Consider the following 24,472-nt stretch of genomic DNA (forward strand, 5'->3'; position numbering starts at 1 on the left):
GGCCTGAGCCACTGCACCTGGCCGAGGGACTTTCACTTGAACATTTCTAAATTCCTACAATATTTACATTCAAATAAATGACTTACTTTTGTAAGCAAGAAAAACTAATTTTTATGAAAAGGAAATTGGTAATTATCGTATTGAAATAAAAGTTATCTAGTCATCCTTATTTTGATAACTTAATGTGAGATAAAATATCCCTATTTCCGTATTTTATATATTTTCATTTTATTAATTTATTTATTTTGAGACCAAGTCTTTATCTGTCACCCAGGCTGGAGTGTAGTCGTGTGATCATAGCTCACTGCAGGCTGGATCTCCTGAGCTCAAAGAATCCTCCTGCCTCAGCTTCCCCAGTAGCTGGGACCAGAGATGCGTGCCACCCACCTAATGTTCTGTAGAGATGAGGTCTGCTCTGCTGCTCAGGCAGATCTCAAACTCCTAGGTTCAAGTGATCATCCTGCCTCAGCATCCCAAAGTATTGGGATTACAGGTGTGAGCCACCACGCCCAGCCTGTATTTGATTTTTTTATTTACTTAGCAAACCAGTATTTTTCACTTTCTTTTTCTACTATGGGAAAAAATCTACTCTGTAATCTACAAGGGGGGTGGGGGTGAAAACCTATTTGTAATGTGAAGTAGGCCATTTGAGACTGAAATCTAACAATGAGAGGTTGAGGGGGAATAATCTACTTAAAACAGTATCACTTAACTTTATACAGAAATGGCAACTTGGTACCAGGACATAAGTTAATATAAGGAACAGGAAGATACCACACAAAGAACCAATTTTAAAATGATCTCTTTTTAATTTCTTAAAAAGCACATTCACAGCACACTCCAAGAATGCCACACAGCAGTGGTTTGCTGCTCTTTGTCAGAATATGTCAGAAAACAAAACAAAAAAAGTTTTAAATGTTTTAAAAATTAGTTCTCTGAAATTTCTGTAAAGCCAGTATCACCAGTCATCTAAATCTTTATTTTGGAACAGTAAATCTTTCAAAAATGTAATTAGCATCTACCCAAAATCACACTTCTCTGAAATGCAATTAAAAGCTATCCAACAAAAACAAAAATAAATATTTTTCTAGAAAGAACATATTTGGCATTTTAAAATAATGTTAAAAACAGCTTTCTCAAATGTAAATGATGTCTAGATTTTTACTTTCTATTACCAGACAGAAGGTTTGGATCTTTAGTGGTTCCAATCTGACTTCAGTAATAGGAGGAATGATTACGTTGAAGTTAATGAACTTCAAACCTAACAAAGCCAATATACTTTTCTAGCACAGTGATTGCTTTTTCAAAGTGGTGTCCAGCACGTACTAAAAACTACTAAGAGTAAGGCCAGAGAGCTCAAATTAGTTGATTAATTTGGTATCTAAATTGGGTTTGGTTTTTTTTTTTTTCCTGGAGACAGAGTCTCACTCTGTCGCCCAGGCTGGAGTGCAGTGGCATGATCTCAGCTCACTGCAATCTCTGCCTCCCAGGTTCAAGCGATTTTCCTGTTTGAATTGCTTGAACCACGCCTGGCCCCCAAATTGTTTTATATATACCTTTCATCCTTTGATTTAATATTTCTAATTTGTGATATTTCTCTGAAAATCAATCAAGTACACAGTTTTAGTGAAATGTAAACAGAATTTTGCTTCATTAACTAAATTAAAATATGTCAAACATGGTTCAATCTTATATTCTGTCCTCTCAGATAATTTACATTTTATTGATAAATGTAGATTAGCCACACTATGAGTTATATCCTAACCATTTTACCTAAATGTAGAAAAGCTGAAAGTTGACTGGATAGTTAAAAAGCTGTTATATATTTATCTCTTTCAGAAACCTATGATGCCTTTTCTTAGATATAAGTATGGAAAAAGAATTCTGTTCATTTTCATGATATATCAACAAAAATTACATGGCTTATGTCTATTTCTGTCAGCCATTCTGAAACCAAATTTCCATTTGTTCTACCCATTAAAGAGCACACATTTTCCTTTAGAATCACGGCCACAGTCTGGAAACATAATTGAGAAAGGCTAACTCTGGGCCAGTAAGATATTCAAGGAAAGATGCAACACAAAACAGGGAGGTGAATAAAGCAAATACGTTGTAATGAAACCCTCCCTTGTAAACACATCTGTCCTTTCCTCCCATATTTGGAAATGTTGCCTAAGTTTTAAAAATTATCATCAAGACATTTTACACCACAAGTCATGTAAAATTAGGTCTACTTCAGCCAGATAACCTATAGCTGTTAAAGAATTATATTATCCTGTTCATAAGATGAGAGGTAGTGACATTTTATTCTCTCAATGCTGAGCTAAAGATTCCACACATCTGGCACATGGGTTACAAGGGGGGAAGCAGAGAAGCACCATTGCCCACTCCCCGTGTTCTGGTATTTCGAGTCGCCCACAACTTCATTTGCTATTGGCAGCTGACACTCACGGCTGTGTTAACACTGAAGCAGTGGGTATCAGTGCTATTCATCATATAGCACTGGTGGGTCTCCATCATCTTTCAAAAAAGAAGCAGCTTTCCTTCCATTCTTCTGAACGTGATCTTCATTCATTTTCTCCAAAGCTTCTATCTACAAAAATAATACATTGAATCCATTTGTCAGAATCCTACTTTTCACAGAAACCATATTTTAGATTATGCTAGTAATGTTTTTCTTTTTTTGAAATGGAGTCTCACTCTGTCGCCCAGGCTGGAGTGCAATGGTGCAATCTCGGCTCACTGCAACCTCCGCCTCCTGGGTTCAAGCAATTCTCCTGCCTTAGCCTCCCTAGTAGCTGGGACACATGTGCCACCACACCCAGCTAATTTTTGTATTTTTAGTAAAGATGGGGTTTCACTATGTTGTCCAGGCTTGTCTTGAACTCCTGACCTCAGGTGTTCCACCCGCCTTGGCCTCTCAGAGTGCTAGGATTACAGGCGTGAGCCACCGTGACCGGCCAATTTTTTTATTTTTTAATGGAGTTTATGTTGCTCAGGCTGGTCTCAAATTCCTGGGCTCAAGAGATCCTCCCTCCTTGGCCTCCCAAAGTGCTGGGATTACAGGAATAACAGGAGTGAGCCGCCATACCTGGCTGAGCCAGTAACTTTTACTCTCTTAAAAACTAGGTTATTCCTAATGATTCTGCCTTTGAGTTGAAATTACTATGTGTGTGTGTGTGTGTGCGCGTGTGCCCGCGTGCATGTGTCCAAGTGTACACAGATAGTCATACATACATGTATTTTTTTTAACTTGATTACAAGGGTCAATATTTACTAACTTTATCCAGCTAGCAATTGGAATCATCTATGTTTGAAAGGTATTCTATAAAACATTCCAGAAACAGGAAAAAGAGAATTTTATCATTCATCAAACAACAGTATCATTTACTTACTGAGCAACTGTATTGTGCTGGAAGCTGAATTTACTCTTTCTGTTATTTCTCTCTAGCCTTAGGCTAGGCACAGCTTACCCAAACTCAAGTCATCCTGGGGAGTTCTGGAACACTCAGTAATCGCTCTCTGCTTTGGTATAACGTTGGGAATAATTAACTGTTATTTCACCTTTTAGATTTTGTTCAATTTTAAGAGATTTTCTCTGGAGGAAGCTTTTTCATGGTTCTCTCGATCTGATATTATAATAACGGGGTATTTCCAAAGATGGGCACTTGTAACTTTCTATGTTTAGTAAAGGGCAGGGACCACATGTTACTGCTTTTTGTATCACTCAGAGTGTTCATCAGCTTCTGCATTCATTAAATAGGGGAAATAGGAGTCTACTGAAAATGTGCAGCTTGCCCATCTTAACCAAACGGTGCCTCTGTGAAGAAATGTTTTGCTGTGTGTGTGTTCTGAATTCCAATCATAGAAAAAACAAGCCGAGCACAGTGGCTCACGCTTGTAATCTCAGCACTTTGGGAGGCCAAGGAGGGCGGATCACTTGAGGCCAGGAGTTCAAGACCAGCCTGGCCAACATGGCGAAACCCCGTCTCTACCAAAAATACAAAAATTAGCCAAGCATGGTGGCACACACCTGTAATCCCAGCTACTTGGGAGGCTGAGGCAGGAGAATCGCTTGAACCCAAGAGGCAGAGGTTGCAGTGAGCTGAGATCAAGCCATTGCATTCCAGCCTGAGTGACAAACCAAGACTCCATCTCAAAAAAAAAAAAGAAAGGAAAAATAAAAAACCAAAAACATCTAAAGAAAAGAAAAATCTCAAATTAATTTTGTTTTTGGGGGAAAGGGAGGATAAAACTAGCTCTGGGTTTTAGTTATCTCCTCTATGCAGTTCTGTATGACCAGTAAGGTGAAAAACAGCTGTTTATCACATACCTCAGCTAAAAAATCAGCTTCATTATCTGCTGAGATGTTTAAGCCTGAAACAGCATTGAAGAGTTCTCGTTCACTAAGGGCTTCCTTGACGCCTCCTTTCTGGAAAAACTAGAAAGGAAATACAAGAAAGTCAGTAAGAAGTATTAGCAAGGTTCTCAATAAACTAAGAACAGGGAGCTGCACATTTATAAAAAGACACCACTACATTCCTTCCCTCATTTCTCAACCATCGATCTTCCTACTTCCAAGCTGGACTATGCTCAGGTTCTAGTTGCTTTTCATCCTCTCACACATCCATTCTGCCTTCTGGATTTAGCTCATCCCACTGCACCTCCTATAGCTATAAAAATGAGTGCTATATATAAAACCACTTGGCATTGCTTTGAATATGTAAAGGAAATACTTTCACTAAACCCCAGAAATTAAAATTTTCAAGCAGACTCAGAGGTTATGTCCAATATGAAGTTACTCTATCCTTTAGAAAGATCATTCCTATCTGAATCTACTGCCAACAATTCATTTCCCTTAGAAATGCCAAATAAGTATGACCCAACCCTGTGCTTACTGAATTTTACCTTATGTATATATATGTTTTGTTTTTTTAAGAGACAGGGCCTAGCACTGTCACCCAGGCTGGAGTGCAGTGGCACAATCACAGCTCACTCTAATCTTGAACTTCTGGACTCAAACAATCCTCTTGCCTCAGCCTCCCTAGTAAAACAGCCTCCCAGTTAAAGCAGCTAGGACTATAGACATGTTCCACCACACCCAGCTACTTCTTAAATTTTTTTGGAGAGATAGGAGTCTCACTATATTGCCCAGGCTGGTCTCAAACTCCTGGGCTCAAGCAATCCTCCCTCCCTGGCTTCCCAAAGTTTTGAGATTATAGGCATGAACTACCATGCCCAGCCACCTAATCTTTTTTCCCTGCTTCACAGTGACAGTGATCAGACACTGTCCCACAATGGAGACTGTCTCTCTTTTAATGGTAATAATGGCAGCAAGCATGCAGGCACACCATATGCCAGCTTCTGTTTAAGCACTATGCACACATTAAATGTCTACTCAACTGCTTATAGAAGCCAAAACACTCATTCCCTTGAACATTTTTTTTTTTTTTTTTGAGATAGAGCCTCGCTCTGTTGCCCAGGCTGGGTGGAGTACAGTAGCACGTTCTTGGCTCACTGCAACCTCTGCCTCCCAGGTTCAAGTGAGTCTCCCACCTCAGCCTCCTGAGTAGCTGGGATTACAGGCACTTGCCACCACACCCGGCTAATTTTGTATTTTTAGTAGAGACGGGGTTTCACCATGTTGGCCAGGCTGGTCTTGAACCTCTGACATCAAGTGATCCACCCACCTCGGTCTCCCAAAGTGCTGGGATTACAGGCGTGAGCCACCGCACCTGGCACCCCTTGAACATTTTACCCAACTATGAAACATGGAATCAAATTCTTGCAAAATGAAATATGACAAATTGATCTTTATATCCTTGTCCTGAAAGCAGCCAGTATCCCTTCCTTCAATTTCTAAGAATATGGTCCTCTTACTTAGGAGTGAGAAAAATACCTACAGCTGTTACATCCAACAAAAAAGGTATATTGGTTTACATGTCTACCTGCGAGACATTCCTGCAGTCCCGGAACAAGAACTCCAGGCCATGAGGATGGGTAGGTTCTACTGACTGACTGACATCGATCAACCAGACCTATTTCAATACAGAACACAGACTGATGTATTTACATTTGACATTTTACTTAAAGTAATTAAATCTGAATGTCAACAAAAGGTTCTCCTCACCTTTCCAGCATGCCACAGCATGTTATACTCACTGAGGTCAGCATGGACAAGCCTACATTCATGATATAACTGCCGCATCAACTGTGAAGAGGGAAGGCACACATTAGGAAATGAATAAATTAAGTGGGATTATATAGTATATTATTGATGACGACACCCCCCCCAAGTCTTTTTTTTTTTTTTTTTTGAGATGGAGTCTCGCTCTGTTGCCCAGGTTGGAATGCAGTGGTGTGATCTCAGTTCACTCCGGTCCTGGGTTCATGCCATTCTCCTGCCTCAGCCTCCTGAGTAGCTGGGACTATAGGCACCCGCCACCACGCCCGGCTAATTTATTGTATTTTCTTAGTAGAGACGGGGTTTCACTGTGTTAGCCAGGATGGTCTCAATCTCCTGACCTCGTGGTCCGCTCGCCTCGGACTCCCAAAGTGCTAGGATTACGGGCGTGAGCCACCGCGCCCGGCCCCCCGAAAGTCTTATAGTAGAAATCAACATTAATGTATTTGTTTGCCAGCCTTAATAGAATTAAATAGGAGAGTTTCATCACTATTTAATCTCTTCCCTAGGCACCCCACCTCCCAAAGACGCCAGAAAAATATACTTGATTTTCCTTTCAATGTTTTCCTTTGGAAGCAGAGAAAGGTGGATCACCTTTCTAGCTGTATCTTTAAAAATTAATTTGGACTAACATTTCCATATTTAGATCAATGGCTGCACTACATGACAGCTTCATGCAGAGATTGCATCAAGTAGCACATTAAGTTTCTCCAGTGTTCAATTAAAACTACAGAGGGATAATGGCAGTATTAGGAGCATTTTCTCAACCTAGAAAGGCCCTCAGATTGAATTCAGTTGCTATTTCAAAGCACGTAGTTTCCTTGAGATTCCCGACATGTGCCTTCCAACTTAACACCTGCACTCCCTACTATTTTCAGTTTTCATCATCACTCTCTTATGATGAGACCAAACCTGCTTCCTCTCCTTCACTGTTAAAGTTGTAACGTTCAATGGCTGGGTGTGGTGGCTCACACCAGTAATCCCAGCACTTTGGGATGCTGAGGCAAGAGGATCATTTGAGCCCAGGAGTTCAAGACCAGCCTGGGCAACATAGTGAGACCCCATCTCTTATTTGGGGAAAAAAAAAAGCCCCAAAAAACTATAACATTCAATAAAGCACACAAACTAATGAGGCACTTTATCTGCTAAATGTAGTAACAGCAAATTTTATTTAATGAAGTTTTGTGAAAAACAGCTTCATGTAATATGTCACTAATCCTGGCAATGAAGACTTCCCTGGTTAAGTCTGTAAGTTTTCTAAAACTATTTAAGACACACACATATTGATAGAAAAACAACTCTTCCGTGTTAACATTCTTTCACAAACTTCAACTTGTCTTTATTATAGCACCTTCAAATAGCACTGTGTAAGGAACTTGGGTTTGTTTGTTTGTTTGTTTGTTTTTTAAGAGATAGGGTCTTGCTCTATCTCTTGCCCAGGCTGGAGTGCAGTGGCACAATCATAGCTCACTGCTGCCTTAAGTTCCTGGGCACAAGTGATCCTCCCACCTTAGACTCCCGAGTAGCTAGACTACAGGTGTGTGCCACCATGCCCAGCTAATTTTTAATTTTTTTTTTTTTTTTTAAGACAGAGTCTTGCTCTGTCACCCAGGCTGGAGTGCAGTGGCGCAATCTCGGTTCACTGCAACCTCCACCTCCCTGGTTCAAGCAATTCCCCTGCCTCAGCCTCCCGAGTAGCTGGGATTACAGGCACATGCCCAGCTAATTTTTTTGTATTTTTAGTAGAGACAGGGTTTCACCATGTTGCCCAGGCTAGTCTCAAACTCCTGGGCTCAAGTGATCCTCCTGCCTCAGCCTCCCGAAGTTCTAGATTACAAGTGTCAGCCACCATGCCTGGCTTCTTTAAGGACATTTTTTTAAAGTCTAGAGGAAATATGTTTTAAAGGCAGTGTGTGAATGCTTTTAAAAGCACAACTTACATGAAGAGTTTGATAGTAGGCTTCTTTCATTTCTTCACTATTGAGCTTTACTTCTTTTAATTTAGGGGCTGGAACTTGATCATGGCCAATAAAAGACATAACTAAAATGTGTTTCTTCAGTAGTACAACTGTTGGACAAGGAATTCCAGCTGTCTGCATTCTACACAGAAAGAAATGATTCAGAATATACAGATCAGAAGGAGAAAAAAAAGTCATTTATTCAATAAATATTAATAAGGGCCTACAATGAGCTGGCACTATGTTCTACCCTGGTGACGTGGGAATACAAAGACAATAAAACACCGCCTCTACTCGTAGGGAGCTCAGGGACTGATGGAAATGACAGACAAGTAAAGAGACAATTACAATGCAGCGTGACGTACACACTGGCAGAGGTATGGGTAGGAGCTATACAGGAGCACACAGCACCAAGGATGGCTTATTAGAAGAAGAGGTAGGGAACAGGAATTAGCCAGATGAAGATAGTGCAAGGGAATGCAGGGAGGTGTTCAAGAGCATAGTCCGTTTGGGGAATGTATATCAATCAACATAGATCTGTGAGTAGGAGGAACGGCAATGTGGGCTGAGGCTGCAGAGACAGGCAAGCTCCACTATGGAACACTGTTTTTTAAGAAAGGCAGGAATTTCAGGAGTACAGAAAAGAGACTGGAGGACAGCAAGACCTTCTAGAAAATTATTCTACCTGGAATTAATTAATTGAAAACAATTTTTTTTTTTTTGAGACAAGGTCTCGGGAGTCTAATGTTTCCGGGTTGGTTTTGAACTCCTAGGTTCAAGCAATCCTCCCATCTCAGCCTCCCAAGTAGCTGGAAGTACACGTGCACACCATGTCCGGCTTATTTTGGTGGGGAACTCTCAGTAGAAGAATTTTGTAACTGAGATATATGAATAATTACTTTTGAAAGCAAATATCTTTAGAAAATAACAAACTAAAATTAAGCTTTTAATAGATTAAGGTAATGGAAAGGTTTTTAATGAGAAGGATTATTACTGAATTTCTTGGTTGATAAAACAAATTCCTTGATAGAAAATAAATTGCTTAGAAAATTCAGATACAAGTATAAAAATTTAAACAAACTGTAATTTGATTGGTAAGAACTTACTCCCACAAAATTAACAAATTAAATGTAACAAACATTTTCTGAAACAAAAAAGAAACCATTTTTTTATGCTAAGCCTAATTGGATGCTGGAAGTTTTATTTCTTGATAAAAGCAATTTAAAAATGGCATTTAGATATATGATAAAGTGTCTAAGGCAGAAAAAGACCAGATTTCCCTCAAGTTTCATTGAGGAAAGAAAAAAGAAAATGGCTTCTTCATCCTTTCATTCATCGAGGTTGTATACCTGGCCTTTCATTATTTCTATAAATGAATTTAAAAGAAAGCATGGATTTTTTTATCCTAACGCAAAAAGATATTTACCCAAGATTACATCTAGCACAATATTTTCTTTACCTTGCAAGATTGTGCATTTCTTTTTCTGCCCACATGCGGATGATCTTACGTGGATTTAGTTTACTGAAGCGATCTTTAAACCTGAAATCATCTTTAATATATTTGTCACGATTCTTAAACTCATTAAGGGTTGTTTTAAATACCTTGATGGCACATTCTGTAGGTATAACTTTACTATCTTCCTTTTCATCCTCCATGCTAAGTGGAAGAAAAAAAATCAAGTCAGTACAAGTTGCTGGCTCACAAGTACAACAATTTCAAAACAAAGATTCTATAACACTAAATTAGATCTGCCCTCTCTCAGCGTCAAGTCTTGTTTTTTAAGCCTTTAGGTTTTGGATCTTAATAAAGCCTTAGGTTTTGGTTTGATTTTTTAAATAAAATATACTTTCAAATAAATTGTCAACCAGTTTTCAACCATCTATCACATAATGTTCTTCACTTAATGACTATGGAATCAAGCTTGAAATACAATGAAGACATATGCACTTGAAAATAGGCTACAGTCTTCCCAATATGGTTCAGGAGCAAAATTCAATAAAAGCAACAAATAAAACAGCTTTTTAAAAAATCACTCTTTCACTCCTAGCAGACATAAAGGTGAATGAAATGGTTCCTGCCCCACAAGTCTGCGAGAAGTGGCAGCAGAGAGTAAAAGCAGCACATGAATAGGAAAGGCCTCTTTTCGTTGGAAAGATCAGGCAAGACTTCATGGCACAAGTGCCATCTGAAACAGAAACAGGACAATGGGTAGGATCTGAACAGCATGAACAAAAGCAGAGGCAGGAAACCACAGGACATATCTGAGGAACAACAAACACTAGAGTTAAGACTTGGCTGGAGAGATAATGAAAATAAATTGGAGCTAAAGGACAGGACAGAGGCACATCTGTGAAGAGCCTGGACAAATTCCTAGAGGTGATGGGGAAATGCGAGGGTTTCTGTGTATGGCACTCTCAAATGTGTCCTTCATGATGATCTAGTGGACAATACTATCAGCATGAGAGGGCACAGGGACAGGCTAGAGGTGTGAGGCGACTCAGGATGCTACTGCAATAGTCCCCCAATAGTGAGCTTCAGTCATGATGGTGGCAGTGGGAGTGAAAAGGTGGATGGAAGGAGAAACAATATTAATATTTACCTTTAAATATCTGATAGGATGTTAATCTGGGACAGAAAGGAACTGTATTTCCAAAGGACAGAATCTGAATCAAACCTCCTTCTGTACCATATTCTCCCAGCTGACTCCTCTTCCATTTAGTCTCAAAAGGTTAAAGTCCTTCACCTGGTTCTAAGAAACCTCCCTTCTCTTCCCGGGCAATTTCACTTAGCCCAATGGCTCTAAATATCATCTCTATATAGATAACTCCTACATTTCTTTTTTTTTTTTTTTTTTTTTTTGAGACAGAGTCTCACTCTGTCACCCAGGCTGGAGTACAGTGGTACGATCCTGGCTCACTGCAACCTCCGTCTCCCAGGTTCAAGCTATTCTCCTGCCTCAGCCTCCTGAGTAGCTGGGATTACAGGCACACGCCACCACGCCCGGCTAATTTTTGTATTTTTAGTAGAGATGGGGTTTCGCCATGTTGGCCAGGCTGGTCTCAAACTCCAGATGATCCACCCAACTCAGCCTCTGAAAGTGCTGGGATTACAGGCGTGAGCCACTGTGCCTGGCCAATAACTCCCACATTTCTATCCCAGTCCTGACTTTCCCTAGAACTTCAGGCCATTTATCCAACTCCTACATGACATCACTTAGAAGTCTAACAGGCATCTCAAATTTAACATGCCCAAAACAAAACTCATGCTGAGTCCTCACCCTACCCTTCCCCAGGCTCTCACCTCATCAAATGGCACCACCATCAGCTGCTCTAGCCCAGAATCTGTCCTCCCACACCCACATCCAATCCAACAGCATGTGCTGTTCACTCTACCTCCAAAACACACGCCAACACTCTCCTACTCTTCACTTCCACTACTGCCCTCCTTAGTCCAACCCTTCACCATTTCTCACTTCAGCTACTACAGTATTTTTAACCGACCTCACTGCTGCTTCTCTTCTCCTCCTATAAGTCATTTTCCACACAGCAATCTTTTGAAAATAAGAATCAACTCATAGCTTTGGTTCCCAGAGCAGTTAAAGAGCAGATTCCTTACCCTGGCCTACAAAATCCTACCTGGTCCAGCCCCTGCTTACTCCTCTAGCCCCCTCTCCCATTCACATCCTATGCTCCAGGGAGACTGGGTTTCTTATGCTCCCTCAAAGATACTAACTTTGTACCTGTCCTAAGGCATTAGCACTAGCTATTCTCTAGTCCAGAATGCGCATCCACCTGATCTTTGATGTATCCTAGATGTGTCACTCACATGTCACTTCACTGGAGAAGCGTTCCCTGTCCTACTAATAAAGCTAGTCAGCCTGTCACTACGACATCATCCTATTTTAACTATCCACATAGCACATATCTGATATTTTTTGTTTATTATTGTCATGGAGAGGGGTTGAGGACGGGGGAAGCACATTCCATTAGACCAGGGACCTTCCTTGTACCATTTATTGCCGTATCCCTAGTACCTGGAAGAGTACATGACAGTTGCTCAACTATTTGGTAAACAGATGACACAATTTTCAGGGAGACAGATTAGAGACTCTATTCAGAGAAGAAATCTCTAATAACTTAAAAGACATTATGACAGAATACGCTAGATTTTGAGATAAGAAGCTCCTTTCATTGGACTAGTTTAACCACACAGTAGGTAAGGCCCTAGCAAAAATGCCATACAAGAGATCCCTTACTTGGAAGGTCTCTAGGATCGAGTCCAATTTATAAGATTTGCCTTGTCATTGTCCTACTACAAAAAGATCCTGTTTCTTAGCAAATGACACATCCATCTACCTAGCTTTTAAGGTCCTCCTTACCAATTTCCAATTTGCTTACACCACTTTACTTCCTACTACGTCTAAGCACATACCTTCCTAATCCTCTCAGTACCTAAACTTCAACCCTCCCACCCTTACCCTTTTTCTTAAAGAATTAAACATCACTGAAGTGCCCTCTGATTACCATTCCCCATCTTAACTCACCAGAGGCAACAACTATCATAAATGCTGTATTTCTAGTCTCTTTTAAAAGATAATATATAAGTATCCACAAGCATCTATAAACATCTCTGTAATTTTCTGTATGATTTAAAAAATTTAAATAGATGATATACTGTATATATATTCTGCAACTACCCTTTATACTCAACATTGGAATTTTTTGTTGTTGTTTTTTTTTGTTTTTGAGACGAAGTCTCGCTCTGTCACCCAGGCTGGAGTGCAGTGGCGTGATCTCGGCTCACTGCAAGCTCCGCTCCTAGGTTCACACCATTCTCCTGCCTCAGCCTCCCGAGTAGCTGGGAGTACAGACACCCGCCACCATGCCCAGCTAACTTTTTTGTATTTTTTAGTAGAGATGGAGTTTCACTGTGTTAGCCAGGATGGTCTCGATCTCCTGACCTCATGATCCGCCTGCCTCAGCCTCCCAATGGATTTTTTTTTGTTAACCTATTTTTAAAATCCAGATTGAGATCCAACTTCATTATGATATCTTCCCTGAATGTGCCTGAAGATGATCTTGTTCTATTCGCTATTCCTATCCCATATAAGGTCTCATTTGCATAACTGGGTACTCTATTATGTAATTATCTTTCATTGACCATAATGGTTCTTACTGTAATGTTCTCTTTTTAGCTAAAGCTTAAGCTCTTTGAGAGTAAAAAATATGTCTTATATTTTATTCCCTGAGTAATCTAGGACAAATTACTGCTTGAATAATTGTTGATTGCCTGACCAACCTGAGAGTGAGAGAAACCAGAGCTTCGACCCAGGCACAGTGGCTCACGCCTGTAATCCTAACACTTTGGGAGGCTGAGGTGGGTGGATCACAAGGTCAGGTATTTGACACCAGCCTGGCCAACACAGTGAAACCCCATCTCCACTTAAAAATACAAAAATTAGCCTGGCATGGTGGTGTGCACCTGTAATCCCAGCTACCGGGGAGGCTGAAGCAGGAGAATCACTTGAACCCGGGAGGTAGAGGTTGCTGTGAGCCAAGATTGTGCCACTGCGCTCCAGCCTGGGTGACAGAGCAAGACTCCATTTCAAAAAAAAAAAAAAAGAAGGACGGATGGACGGACGGATGGACGGACGGACGGAAGGAAGGAAGGAAGGAAGGAAGGAAGGAAGGAAAGAAACCAATCAACCAGAGCTTTGTGAAAAGCAGAATTCTAAGATGACTCCAAACACTCGCAGCCCCCTTGGTGTGCACACCCCGTACAGTATCTCCTTCCCTTCAGCACGTGTGGGATAACCACTCCCTGGTTAGGTCATGTGGCAAAGGTGATGGTCTCGTCATTCCCATGATAACATCCCACTAAGTCTCAGTCTTAGCAGACTGGAGAGATTTTCCTGCTGGCTTTGAAGCTGTGAGCTAGTGTGTGAAGGGGCCTGTGAGATGGCCCCATGGCTGCAGGGGCCTCGAGGAGTTGAGAGCAGCCCACTGCTGACAACCAACAAGAAAGTGGGACCTCAGTCCTACAGCTGCAAGGAACTGAAAGGTGGCCAAGGGAAGAGGACACCAAGCTCCAGAAAGGAACACAGCCTGGCCAACACCTAGACTGCAGGCTTGTGAAACCCTGAACACAGAACCTAGTTAAGCCGTGCCTGGATTCTGTCAACACAAACTACGAGACAATAAATGGATGCTGTTTTAGGCTGCTAAGTCTGTGGCAATTTGTTATGTACCACAGAAAACTAACAAACTTTTAAAAGCATTTACTTTTAGCTGTAGAAAACTGAATGTTCTCTAGTTTTGCTAACTTAGAAATGTTAAAGTACAGACTATGATACCAATTCCACCAGAAAGACTTATCACTTATTTTATTAGAGTATATTAAGTATAACAGGCCAGGCACAGGGGCTCATGCTTGTAATCTTGGCACTTTGGGAGGCCAAGACGGGTGGATCACCTGATGTCAGGAGTTTGAGACCAGCCTGGCCAACATGGTGAAACCCCGTCTCTACTAAAAACACACAAATTAGCCAGGCGTGGTGGTGCGTGCCTATAATCCCAGCTACTTGGGAGGCTGAGACAGGAGAATCGCTTGAACCCAGGAGGCGGAGGTTGCAGTGAGCCGAGATTGTGCCATTGTACTCCACCCTGGGCAACAAGAGCAAAACTCCATCTCAAAAAAAAAAAAAGAGTATATTAAGTATAACAGAAAATGGACAAAGGATAAACAAGAGAGAAGACAAGAAAAAGAAATACAAATGGCCAATAAAGCACTTGAAAAAAATGTACAACTTAATCATAATTAAATAAATGCACACCAAAATACCAAGATACTACTTTTCATCTTTCACACTGACAAAAAGCATTAGATTTGACAGTACTAAACATTGATAAAGATGAGGAAGGCCGGAAGCAGTGGCTCACGCCTATAATCCCAGCATTTTGGGAGGCCGAGACGGGTGGATCACCTGAGGTCAGGAGTTCGAGGCCAGCCTGGCCAACATGGCGAAACTCTGTCTCTACTGAAAATACAAAAATTAGCCGGGCGTGGCGGCATGCGCCCGTAATCCCAGCTACTCCGGAGTCTGGGACAGGAGAATCACTTGAACCCAGGAGGCAGAGATTGCAGTGAGCCGAGATCACGCCACTGCACTCCAGCCTAGGCAACAACAGTGAAACTCCATCTCAAAAAAAGAAAATAATATACGCACTGAAAAAAACTGGAGGAGTCTAACCAAAATTATAAATGATTATCTCTGGGTGGTGGTATTAGGATGACTGTGTTTTTTATACATTCCTATACTGCCTGGACTTTCTACAGTAACACTTTAAAAATTACGCTGCTTGCCATGCAGCATTATCTTTGATTCTGTGTAAATCTATTAATCTTGGGGAGAAGAGACTAAGTTTTCACATGATGGTATCATATTTTGCTCATTTACCTCCCTCCATACGCATGAAAGACAACAGATTCCTTTCCTGTACTAATACAGCCAGTGATTGTCTCCAACATTCCAGAGTTGACCATTTTATACATAAGTAAACGTGTCTTAGGATCAACTGCTTTTTCCTGCAAGAGATAAAGCACTGTAAGTGAAAATGACTGCTAATCACAAAATATTTTCTGAGCCACTTCTAATAACTTTTTCTTTTCCTTTGAGATGGAGTCTTGCTTTTGTCACCCAGGCTAGAGTGCAATGGCACCATCTCTGATCACTGCAACCTCCGCCTCCCGCTTTCAAGTGATTCTCCTGCCTCAGCCTCCTGAGTAGCTGGGATTACAGGCGCCCGCCACCACACATGGCTAATTTTTGCATTTTTACTAGAGATGGGGTTTCACCATGTTGGCCAGGCTGGTCTCAAACTCCTGACCTCATGATCCGCCCGCCTTGGCCTCCCAAAGTGCTGGGATTAGAGGCTTGAGCCACCACACCTGGCCTAATATCTTTTTTTTTTAGAGAGAGAGAGAGAAAAACAGGGTCTCACTCTGTTGTCCAGGATGGAATGCAGTGACATGATTATGGCTCACTACAGCCTCAAATTCTTGGGCTCAAGTGATCTTTTCACCTGCCTCCTGAGCAACTGCGACTAAAGATGCACACCAACATGTCCGGCTAATTTTTAAAAACTTTTTGCTGAGACATGGTCTCCCAGGGTCTCCCTATGTTGCCCAGGCTGGTCTCGAACTCCTGGGCTCAAGCGATCCTTCCACCTTGACCTCCCAAGGTGCTGGGAGCCACCCCACCTGGCTTATTTACATCTCTCTCTCTCTCTTTTTTTTTTTTTTTTAAGGCAGGGTCTCAATCTGTCACCCAGGCTGCAGTACAGTGGCGCAATCATGGTTCACTGCAGCCTCAACTTCTTGGGCTCAACCAATCCTCCCACCTCAGCCCCCTGGGGTAGATGGGACCACAGGCATGTACCACGATGTCCAGCTAATTATTTTTGCAGAGCTGGGGGTCATTATGTTGCCCGGGCTGTTCTTGCACTCCTAGGCTCAAGTAATCCTCCTGTCCCAAAGTACTGGGATTACAGGGGGGCACCACAGTGGCTAGATCTATTTACATCTTTGATTTGAAAAGCCAATCTCATGAAAAAATATCAAACATGAAGGTTTTTTTATTCACCCAAAGTTTTCTAATATGAATCTTTCCAGTAAAAAAGAAAAAAAACTCTATAAATCCTTACTGCTGTAGAATGTTCCTTCTTCTCATGCAGGCGGGCACTTCGACGTTCTTCTGAGTAGGCATGTTGTTTTAAAGCATTGAAAACATGGTTTGATAGTTTTAAATCCATTCCAATTCCATCTCCCACCTGAAACTCAGGTGCAAACTGCCAAAAAGAAGAATTAGCATCTAAATATTTTAAAATAGGGACAGTTAAAAAAAAAAAAAAAACAACAACAACCAGACGAGAAGATTAATCTTTAATGTCTTACTCAATAGATGATCACACTAGAAAACCAGAACTCATAGCTACTACAGAGAAAAAAATTAAATAACTCACAGAAAGAGGAGCAATACTATTTAAGAAATTACAGCCCAAAGGAAGGCATTTATTCCAGGCATAGAAAACATCTCATCACATCCAAAACTAAGGTCTTTCAGCATGTGCGTTGTACTTTGCTTTTAGCCAAAGGACACAATATTGAACTGTGAAGGCTACACCAAATCTTACCAAAGAAATACAATATTGTAATTATTTGTGGAGAGTGGGTTGTTACAGCAGACTATGATCACACCATGACAATTATGCTCTAGAACTGTGCAATTCAGTTAGGTAACCACTAGCCACACTTGGATATTTAAGTTAATTAAAATTAAATTAAAAATTCAGTTCCTCTATTATGGCACCCAAATTTCAAGTGCTCAACAGCAAATGTGGCTACCATATTGAACAGCACACATATAGAACATTTCCATTACCACAGAAAGTTCTATTGGACAGAACTCTTCTAGAATCAGATCTGGAATATTTCTAGAAATGATATAATTGAATATGTTTACTTAACAAGCATTTGTGCTTTAAAATCTAAATGTTTAATGTATTATATTAACTATAATATTTATGAAGGATTTAGAATGCCTTTTTTTTTTTTTTTTTTTTTTTGAGATGGAGTTTCACTCTTGTTGCCCAGGCTGGAGTGAAGTGGCACGATCTCGGCTCACTGCAACCTCTGCCTCCCGGGTTCAAGCGATTCTCCTGCCTCAGCCTCCTGAGTAACTAGGATTACAGGTATGCACCACCACACCCGGCTAATTTTCTATTTTTAGTAGAGACAGAGTTTTTCCATGTTGGTCAGGCTGGTCTCGAACTCCCGACCTTAGGTGATCTGCCCACCTCGGCATCCCAAAGTGCTGGGCTTACAGGCGTGAGCCTCCATGCCCGGCCTAGAATGCTATTTTTTAAAATTACACTTTACTTCTGATTTTACACAGGTAGTTCAGGCACAAGTTAATAAATTCAAAATGCACAAAAGAGTATACGGTGAAAAGTATTTCTCCCTCCCATAAGTATTCCCCAATCACCACCATTATCTGTTTTTTGGGTAGGGATGCTATTTTATACAAATATGATGAAGAATAAATGTTATTTTCATAATAACTATTTATTAATTTTAGAATCAATGTGAGTCAAAATAGTTTTTCAATACTGTTATGGAATTTTATTCTGAGGTACTTTATATTTTCATTAATGTCTCAGTTTTCATGATATTGCTATATTGTTATCTAAAAACATCTTTAGAAAGATATTTTTAGAAATCTAAGATATTATATTTTAAAAGGTATTCAAGCAAAACTCTAAATTCAGAGATAGATACTTTCTGTAACTTACATTTTCCATTCTTGCTGTGTTCTTTCTCCCACATACTACTTCATCATGTTTGGTGGTGATATCTTTTCCTTTTCCAATAAAGCCCTTTTTAGGAGTGGGAACCGGTTTTGCTAAAGGCAATTGAAACAAGCCAGGTATATAAAAATAGCAAAGACTACATTGCTGCATTCAACGTTGTCTGAAAAGACATTTGAATCTAAGAGTAAATTGCCAAATGAGATACAAAGAAAAATATAAAAGTAGGAGTTAATTAAAAAGATTAGTCTTCCTATACCTCTATTCTGCTGCCCCCAGAAAGTAAAAGCTTTGGTACCTGGTCTGTAGGGATCATCACGAGTATCCTGCCAGTCAACTTCATCTTCAGAGCTATCGCTGTCTTCATAAGGATGCACTTTTCGATAATTTTCAAAGGAAATGGAAACTTAAAAAGCAAAAATAGTTGAAGATTTACTTAGGAGCACATTATGAGTGTTTTCTACCACTCAATGGAGTTGTCACAATAAGGTTATAGTACCTTTGCTATCTCCATTGAATTTTTTTTCTTCACGCCTAAGCTGTGCATCATATTCTCTGTCATATTCCATCTGTAGCATCTGAGCCAGCATAAGGTCACTGGATGTATCAATGTTTTCTCCAGTAATAAATGGTCCTTCAGCAACACTATTCAAAATAAGGCAATATAAACTAATATAATGTGCTTAAGTAAACAGAGGTTGCCAATTATCAGAGTAAGAGATGCCTTTTCCATGTTAAAATTCAAAGAACTCTATCAAACCATTCACCTTCTCCTGCACAGCTAGCCTTAAGACCAATGGCATGCACCTGTGGGAGTACCAACTAGGGTTAAGAGAGCTAGGAGAGAAAGCTAAAGATTCTATAATAAAATCCAAACTGAGACCTAGAATTCATTTGTTCTGAATGAAAGTCTGAGGCCGGGCGCAGTGGCTCATGCCTGTAATCCCAGCAATTTGGGAGGCTGAGGCTGGTGGATCACCTGAGGTTGGGAGTTCGAGACCAGCCTGACCAACATGGAGAAACTCCGTCTCTACTAAAAATACAAAATTAGCCAGGCATGGTGGCACATGCCTGTAATCCCAGTTACTCGAGAGGCAGGAGAATCACTTGAACCCGGGAGACGGAGGTTGTGGTGAGCCGAGATTGTGCCACTGCACTCCAGCCTGGGCAACAAGAGCGAAACTCCATCTCCAAAAAAAAAAAAAGTCTGGATGTTTCATTCATCCATAATGAAAGAACAGGTAAATATTCACGAAAAGATAAACTCAAAACACTTGATCAAAACTGTACCTCATCTAGTTCAACTGCGGCATTAACATGATGTAACTAAAACTCACAGAAACAGTGGTTTGTCCAAGATAATAATGAAAACCAATGCAAAATCAGGACCAAAATTCAAATATCAGTGGACTCTCAACATGGTGCTTTCTTCTGCCCTGCTTTTTCCAAACCACTTGTCATGACAATTACTCATCAAATCCTAAAACTCTGCTATAAGTTGCTAGATAAAGTACTTTATGAATTTTACTTACGCAACTTCAGGAAAAACGGCAGCTTCTTCTTCTAACTGCAATTCTTTGGCCAGCTGTTCACTCATTACATCAGCCAACGAACAAGATATTGTATTCTGAGGGATAGCCCATGGACACTACCAAAAAAGAAAAAAGAACAGCTCAACTCATCATAATGAAATAAAGCACCTCTCATTTTACAAATAATGTTATATTTTGAGAATTAAACTATGTAGTTAAAAACCAGAAATGAATAACTAGCTATTTGTAGATATTATCTCAAAAGTAAAAATATCTCCCAGGTCAAATTTAGTCAAGGATATATCTAAACTAAAACAGCCAAAAGCACTTTTTAGCCTGCTAAGTAGGTATATCCTTAAAGCTGAGGGGAAGCCTCAGGCCCACTGGCATCCCCCCACTAGCTAATGAGTTCATGTAATTCCTCTTGTTCCAATCCTTGCTCACCAAGCTACTTTCTGCTTATAATCTGATTTCTCAAGTAGATTTTCCTATAGGAATAGACTATACCAACTAGCACAATTTGAAGCCTAATGGAAAGTTATATCTCATTCTAATTTAAGCATCGAGTCATCTAAGTGTACAAATTATGTCAGCCCCTCTCAAAACATCTTAGGATATACTAAAACAGAAACAAGAACAGGCCAAGTGCGGTGGTTCACGCCTGTAATCCTAGCACTTTGGCAGGCCAAGGTGGGTGGATAACCTGAGGTCAGGAGTTCGAGACCAGCCTGGCCAACATGGTGAAACCCCATCTCTACCAAAAAGACAAACAATTAGTGGGGTGTGGTGGTGCGTGCCTGTAGTCCCAGCTATTCAGGAGGCTGAGGCAGGAGATTCGCTTGAACCCGGGAGGTTGAGTGCCACTGCACTCCAGCCTGGGCAACAGAATGAGACCCCATGCCACACACACACACACAAAAAGCAAGAACAAACAACAAAAATTTTATTTTTTATTTTATTTCTTTTTTTTTTTTCCTGAAGACAGTTTCCTCTGTTGCCCAGGCTGGAGTGCAGTGGCATGATCTCAGCTCACTGCAACCTCCACCTCCCCGGGTTCAAGCGATTCTCCCGCCTCAGCCTTCTGAGTAGCTAGGTTTATAGGCGTGAGCCACCATGCCCAGCTAACTTTTGTTTTTTTAGTAGAGATAGGGTTTTGCCATGTTGTCCAGGCTGGTCTCGAACTCCTAACCTCAGGTGATCTGCCGGCCTCAGCCTCCCAAAGTGCTAGGACTATAGGTGTGAGTCACCAAGCCTAGCCCCAAAATTTTATTTCTGAACTTTAGAAGCGGACAAACAGGATCTTAAAACAATACCAATACACACAGTAATATTCTGTCAGACCCAGTTGACCTTCCTCAGTGACATACTCCTGCCTCAGCCTTCTTGAAATCAAACTGCAGGTTTTATTTCAAATTCATAATTTTTGAGGGGGCAAGATGCTTTACTTAGCAGCAGCAAATGATTACATTTTATAGCCTACTGATTAAGACTTTTAATATTGAGTAAGATGCCTAAGCATTTCCTGAACTTGCCCAGCTCTTTCCATCCCTCTTCTATAACTGTACTCCAAGGTATCCCATTCACTGGGTTACTTTCAGAGCATCCTAACGAATCTTTCTGCTCTCAGTCTTGGGAGTTTCCATTCTCCACACTGTAATACAGTAATTGTTCTAAAATGCAGATGTGATGGCTTCCATCTCCTTACTCAAAATCTCTTTTATTATTTCCCATTGCTTTTAGGATAAAGTCCAAACTCATTCCTTAACTACTACTGAGTGTCTAATTTAGAATATAGCATAAAATGATATCTGTTTTAGCCACAAAATTATTTGATCAAGTTCAGCCAGTGTAGGCCCTCTAGTTGGTCTAAAGGCCTGCTGCATGACACTCAGAGACAACCGGGCAAGTGACCGTTGTTCAGGTTCCACAGTACTGACATTCAGGAATTTACTTAGCTCAGGCTATTTGGGTGGAGCACCTAAGGGTGACAAATGATAACTATATTTATGCCTGAGTGAATGAGAATCAAGTTGTATCTAGTCTCACCCTGAGATTGAGGAAATACGCCTGGCACCTACCACGTACCTACCATACACTATCACAGAACCATTCCAGCCTTCTGTGAGGCCAGACTTGGGAGAGAAGGGGCTTCCTGAAGGTCTGCTGTGACTTTCATTCACTCTGTAATTGAGTGGAGAACCCTCTTGGTAAGGATTTTAAGGTCTAGAGTCTTGAAGCTTTCTATCATCTGGAGAACATAGCTAATTTTTTGGCCTCATGACTCTGCTGAGTTCCTTCTGTATCCTCTAGGTAGAAGATACGATGCTGTTTAGCCTAGAAATGTTTCATCTGATCAGTTTCAAAGTCCAGGCTCCAAAAGGTAGGTGACTGTCTAACTCAGAATTTTCAATAACATTTGGCAATGACTAAGTTGCATAACAGACAATATCTGAATATTCACTATATCTAAGTAATTTGGTTAAATACACATAACTTACATAGATTACTTAAATCACACAATTGAGTAGTTGCAATCCATCCCCATTTTACGGATTTTAAAACTGAGATACATAAAGGCTTTTCTTTTAACCCAAGATAACATCATAGATGGAAGTACCAAGCTCTGAACCAAGGCGATGCCAGGCTGCACTCTTAGCATTTTACTATACAGCTTCCCTATCCCCTCACCCTGGAATGTGTGAAGCAAACTGCCCTACTGTCTGCAATACAAAATCCAAATTCCCCACCCTAGGCAACACGGCAAGATATCATCTCTACAAAAAAATTTAAAAACTGCCAGGCACAGTGGCAAATGCCTGCAGTCCCAGCTACTCAGGAGGCTGAAGTAGGAGGAGGATCATTTGAGTCCTATGATTGTGCCACTGCACTCCAGCCTGGGTGACAGAGTAAGACCCTGTCTCTAAATAAATAAAATCCAAATCCTTCAGCAAGGGATGCCCAACTTGCCCTGATTTATCTGTCCAATCTCAACCCTCTTCTAACCTACACTCTAGTGACACTAATTATATGCCAAAGATGGCATACTTAGGCCATGTGCAGTGGCTCACGCCTTAATCCCAGCACTTTGAGAGGCCATGGCAGGCGAATCACCTGAGGTCAGGAGTTCGAGACAAGTCTGGTCAACATGGAGAAACCCTGTCTCTACTAAAAATATAAAAATTAGTATTTTTTATCCTAATTTACACTACAGGCATGGTGGCGGGTGCCCGTAGTTCCAGTTACTCAGCAGGCTGAGGCAGGAAAATCACTTGAACCCAGGAGGCAGAGGTTGCAGCAAGCTGAGATCCCGCCACTTCACTCCAGCCTGGGCGACAGAGCGAGCATGTCTCAAAAACAAACAAAAAAGATGGCATACTTTCCCCACTGCATGCCTTCATACATTCCTTTCTCTACCACTGGTTTTTCTTCCTTCTTTATTTACACCAATTAAATGTCGCCTCCTCTATAAGGCTGTCTCAGTGTTACCAAAGTTGGACCCTTTCCTTTGTGTTCCCACAGCGGTATGCAAACACTGTTAATGCAGAACTCATCACTGTATTAGAGTTCATGCATTAGCCACAATGGAGCATGAGCGCCTTGAACGGTAGAGACCTTCTTATCCACCCTCGGAGCCCAGCATAGAGCTTTGGATATAAAGAGGCATTCCAGTATTTCCTGAGCAGTATGTGCCAAAAGAAAACACTGGAGTGATTGGCTGCAGAGGTCTGATGTCTTTCTACATCCCTACTAATCTAATGTCCTTTCCCCCATCTTGGAAAGTCTGCCCTTTTGCCTGCCCACTTCAGAGGCTTCAAGTCTGTTGCCATCTGTTAATTAATTCTGCTAAGGTATTAAAATATTAGCTGACAATCTGTCAGAAGAGACAAAAATGACAGGCAGGACTTTTGTTATTTTGAGGCAGAGATTGACCTACTCACAGATACACTGAATCAGAAAGGGAAACATGTAGAGACCTCAAACAGCACCAAAGCATCCTCGCTGTCCACTCCTACTGACCCTAGACTCTAGAGACTATACTACCCTGTACCAGCTCAAGTGGTCCACCTCACACTGAGGCAACTCCCTTGGGTGAGGTAAATAAGTAAAGATTTCAGATAGGCTGCCACTCCCATACTTTGAAATCAAACCCAAACTCTTCAAGCCAACAATTAAAAGCCCTCCATACACTTTTTCCAGGCTGTGAGAGGGACAGCTTCTGGGGTCGGGAGAAGACCCCCTGGGTTTTCCCTATAGGCACAACAAGTTTGCTATCCCAAGTGCTCAGAAAATTTACTGCAGGCTCCTCCTATGAGCAGGTACCATAGGTGGTATGTAAGGGAATCCTCTGTCATCTGTGACTCTTCAGTAAGCCGCTCTTTGTAAAAAAACTAACGAGATGGGGGAAACGCCCTCCATCATCTTGCTCCGTCCTA

General features: G+C 41.0%; 1 protein-coding gene across 3 annotated transcripts in view; it reads right to left on the reverse strand.

Annotated features, from left to right (window-relative positions):
• Nucleotides 1-786: 786 nt before the first annotated feature.
• Nucleotides 787-24,472, reverse strand: part of LOC105465564 (RIO kinase 3) — a 29,478-nt gene continuing 5,792 nt past the window's right edge. Inside the window, exons 2-14 of one of the 3 annotated variants that reach the window (XR_011617023.1) lie at nt 20,040-20,155; nt 19,007-19,152; nt 18,806-18,913; nt 18,493-18,602; nt 16,846-16,989; nt 15,600-15,727; nt 9,602-9,799; nt 8,125-8,284; nt 6,131-6,211; nt 5,949-6,038; nt 4,334-4,441; nt 3,396-3,522; nt 787-2,593 (exon numbers count right to left, since the gene is read on the reverse strand). Coding sequence is in view for 1 of the 3 variants with exons in the window: in XM_071085534.1 (XP_070941635.1) it covers nt 2,486-2,593; nt 4,334-4,441; nt 5,949-6,038; nt 6,131-6,211; nt 8,125-8,284; nt 9,602-9,799; nt 15,600-15,727; nt 16,846-16,989; nt 18,493-18,602; nt 18,806-18,913; nt 19,007-19,152; nt 20,040-20,155 (1,497 nt within the window). In the remaining 2 variants the exon portion in view is untranslated. Of the gene's footprint in view, nt 2,594-3,395; nt 3,526-4,333; nt 4,442-5,948; nt 6,039-6,130; nt 6,212-8,124; nt 8,285-9,601; nt 9,800-15,599; nt 15,728-16,845; nt 16,990-18,492; nt 18,603-18,805; nt 18,914-19,006; nt 19,153-20,039; nt 20,156-24,472 lie in introns of all 3 variants that reach the window. The other 2 variants (XR_011617022.1, XM_071085534.1) reach the window with 2 other exon arrangements.

The sequence above is a fragment of the Macaca nemestrina genome, chromosome 19 (assembly GCF_043159975.1).
Source record: "Macaca nemestrina isolate mMacNem1 chromosome 19, mMacNem.hap1, whole genome shotgun sequence".
Lineage (NCBI taxonomy): Eukaryota > Metazoa > Chordata > Mammalia > Primates > Cercopithecidae > Macaca > Macaca nemestrina.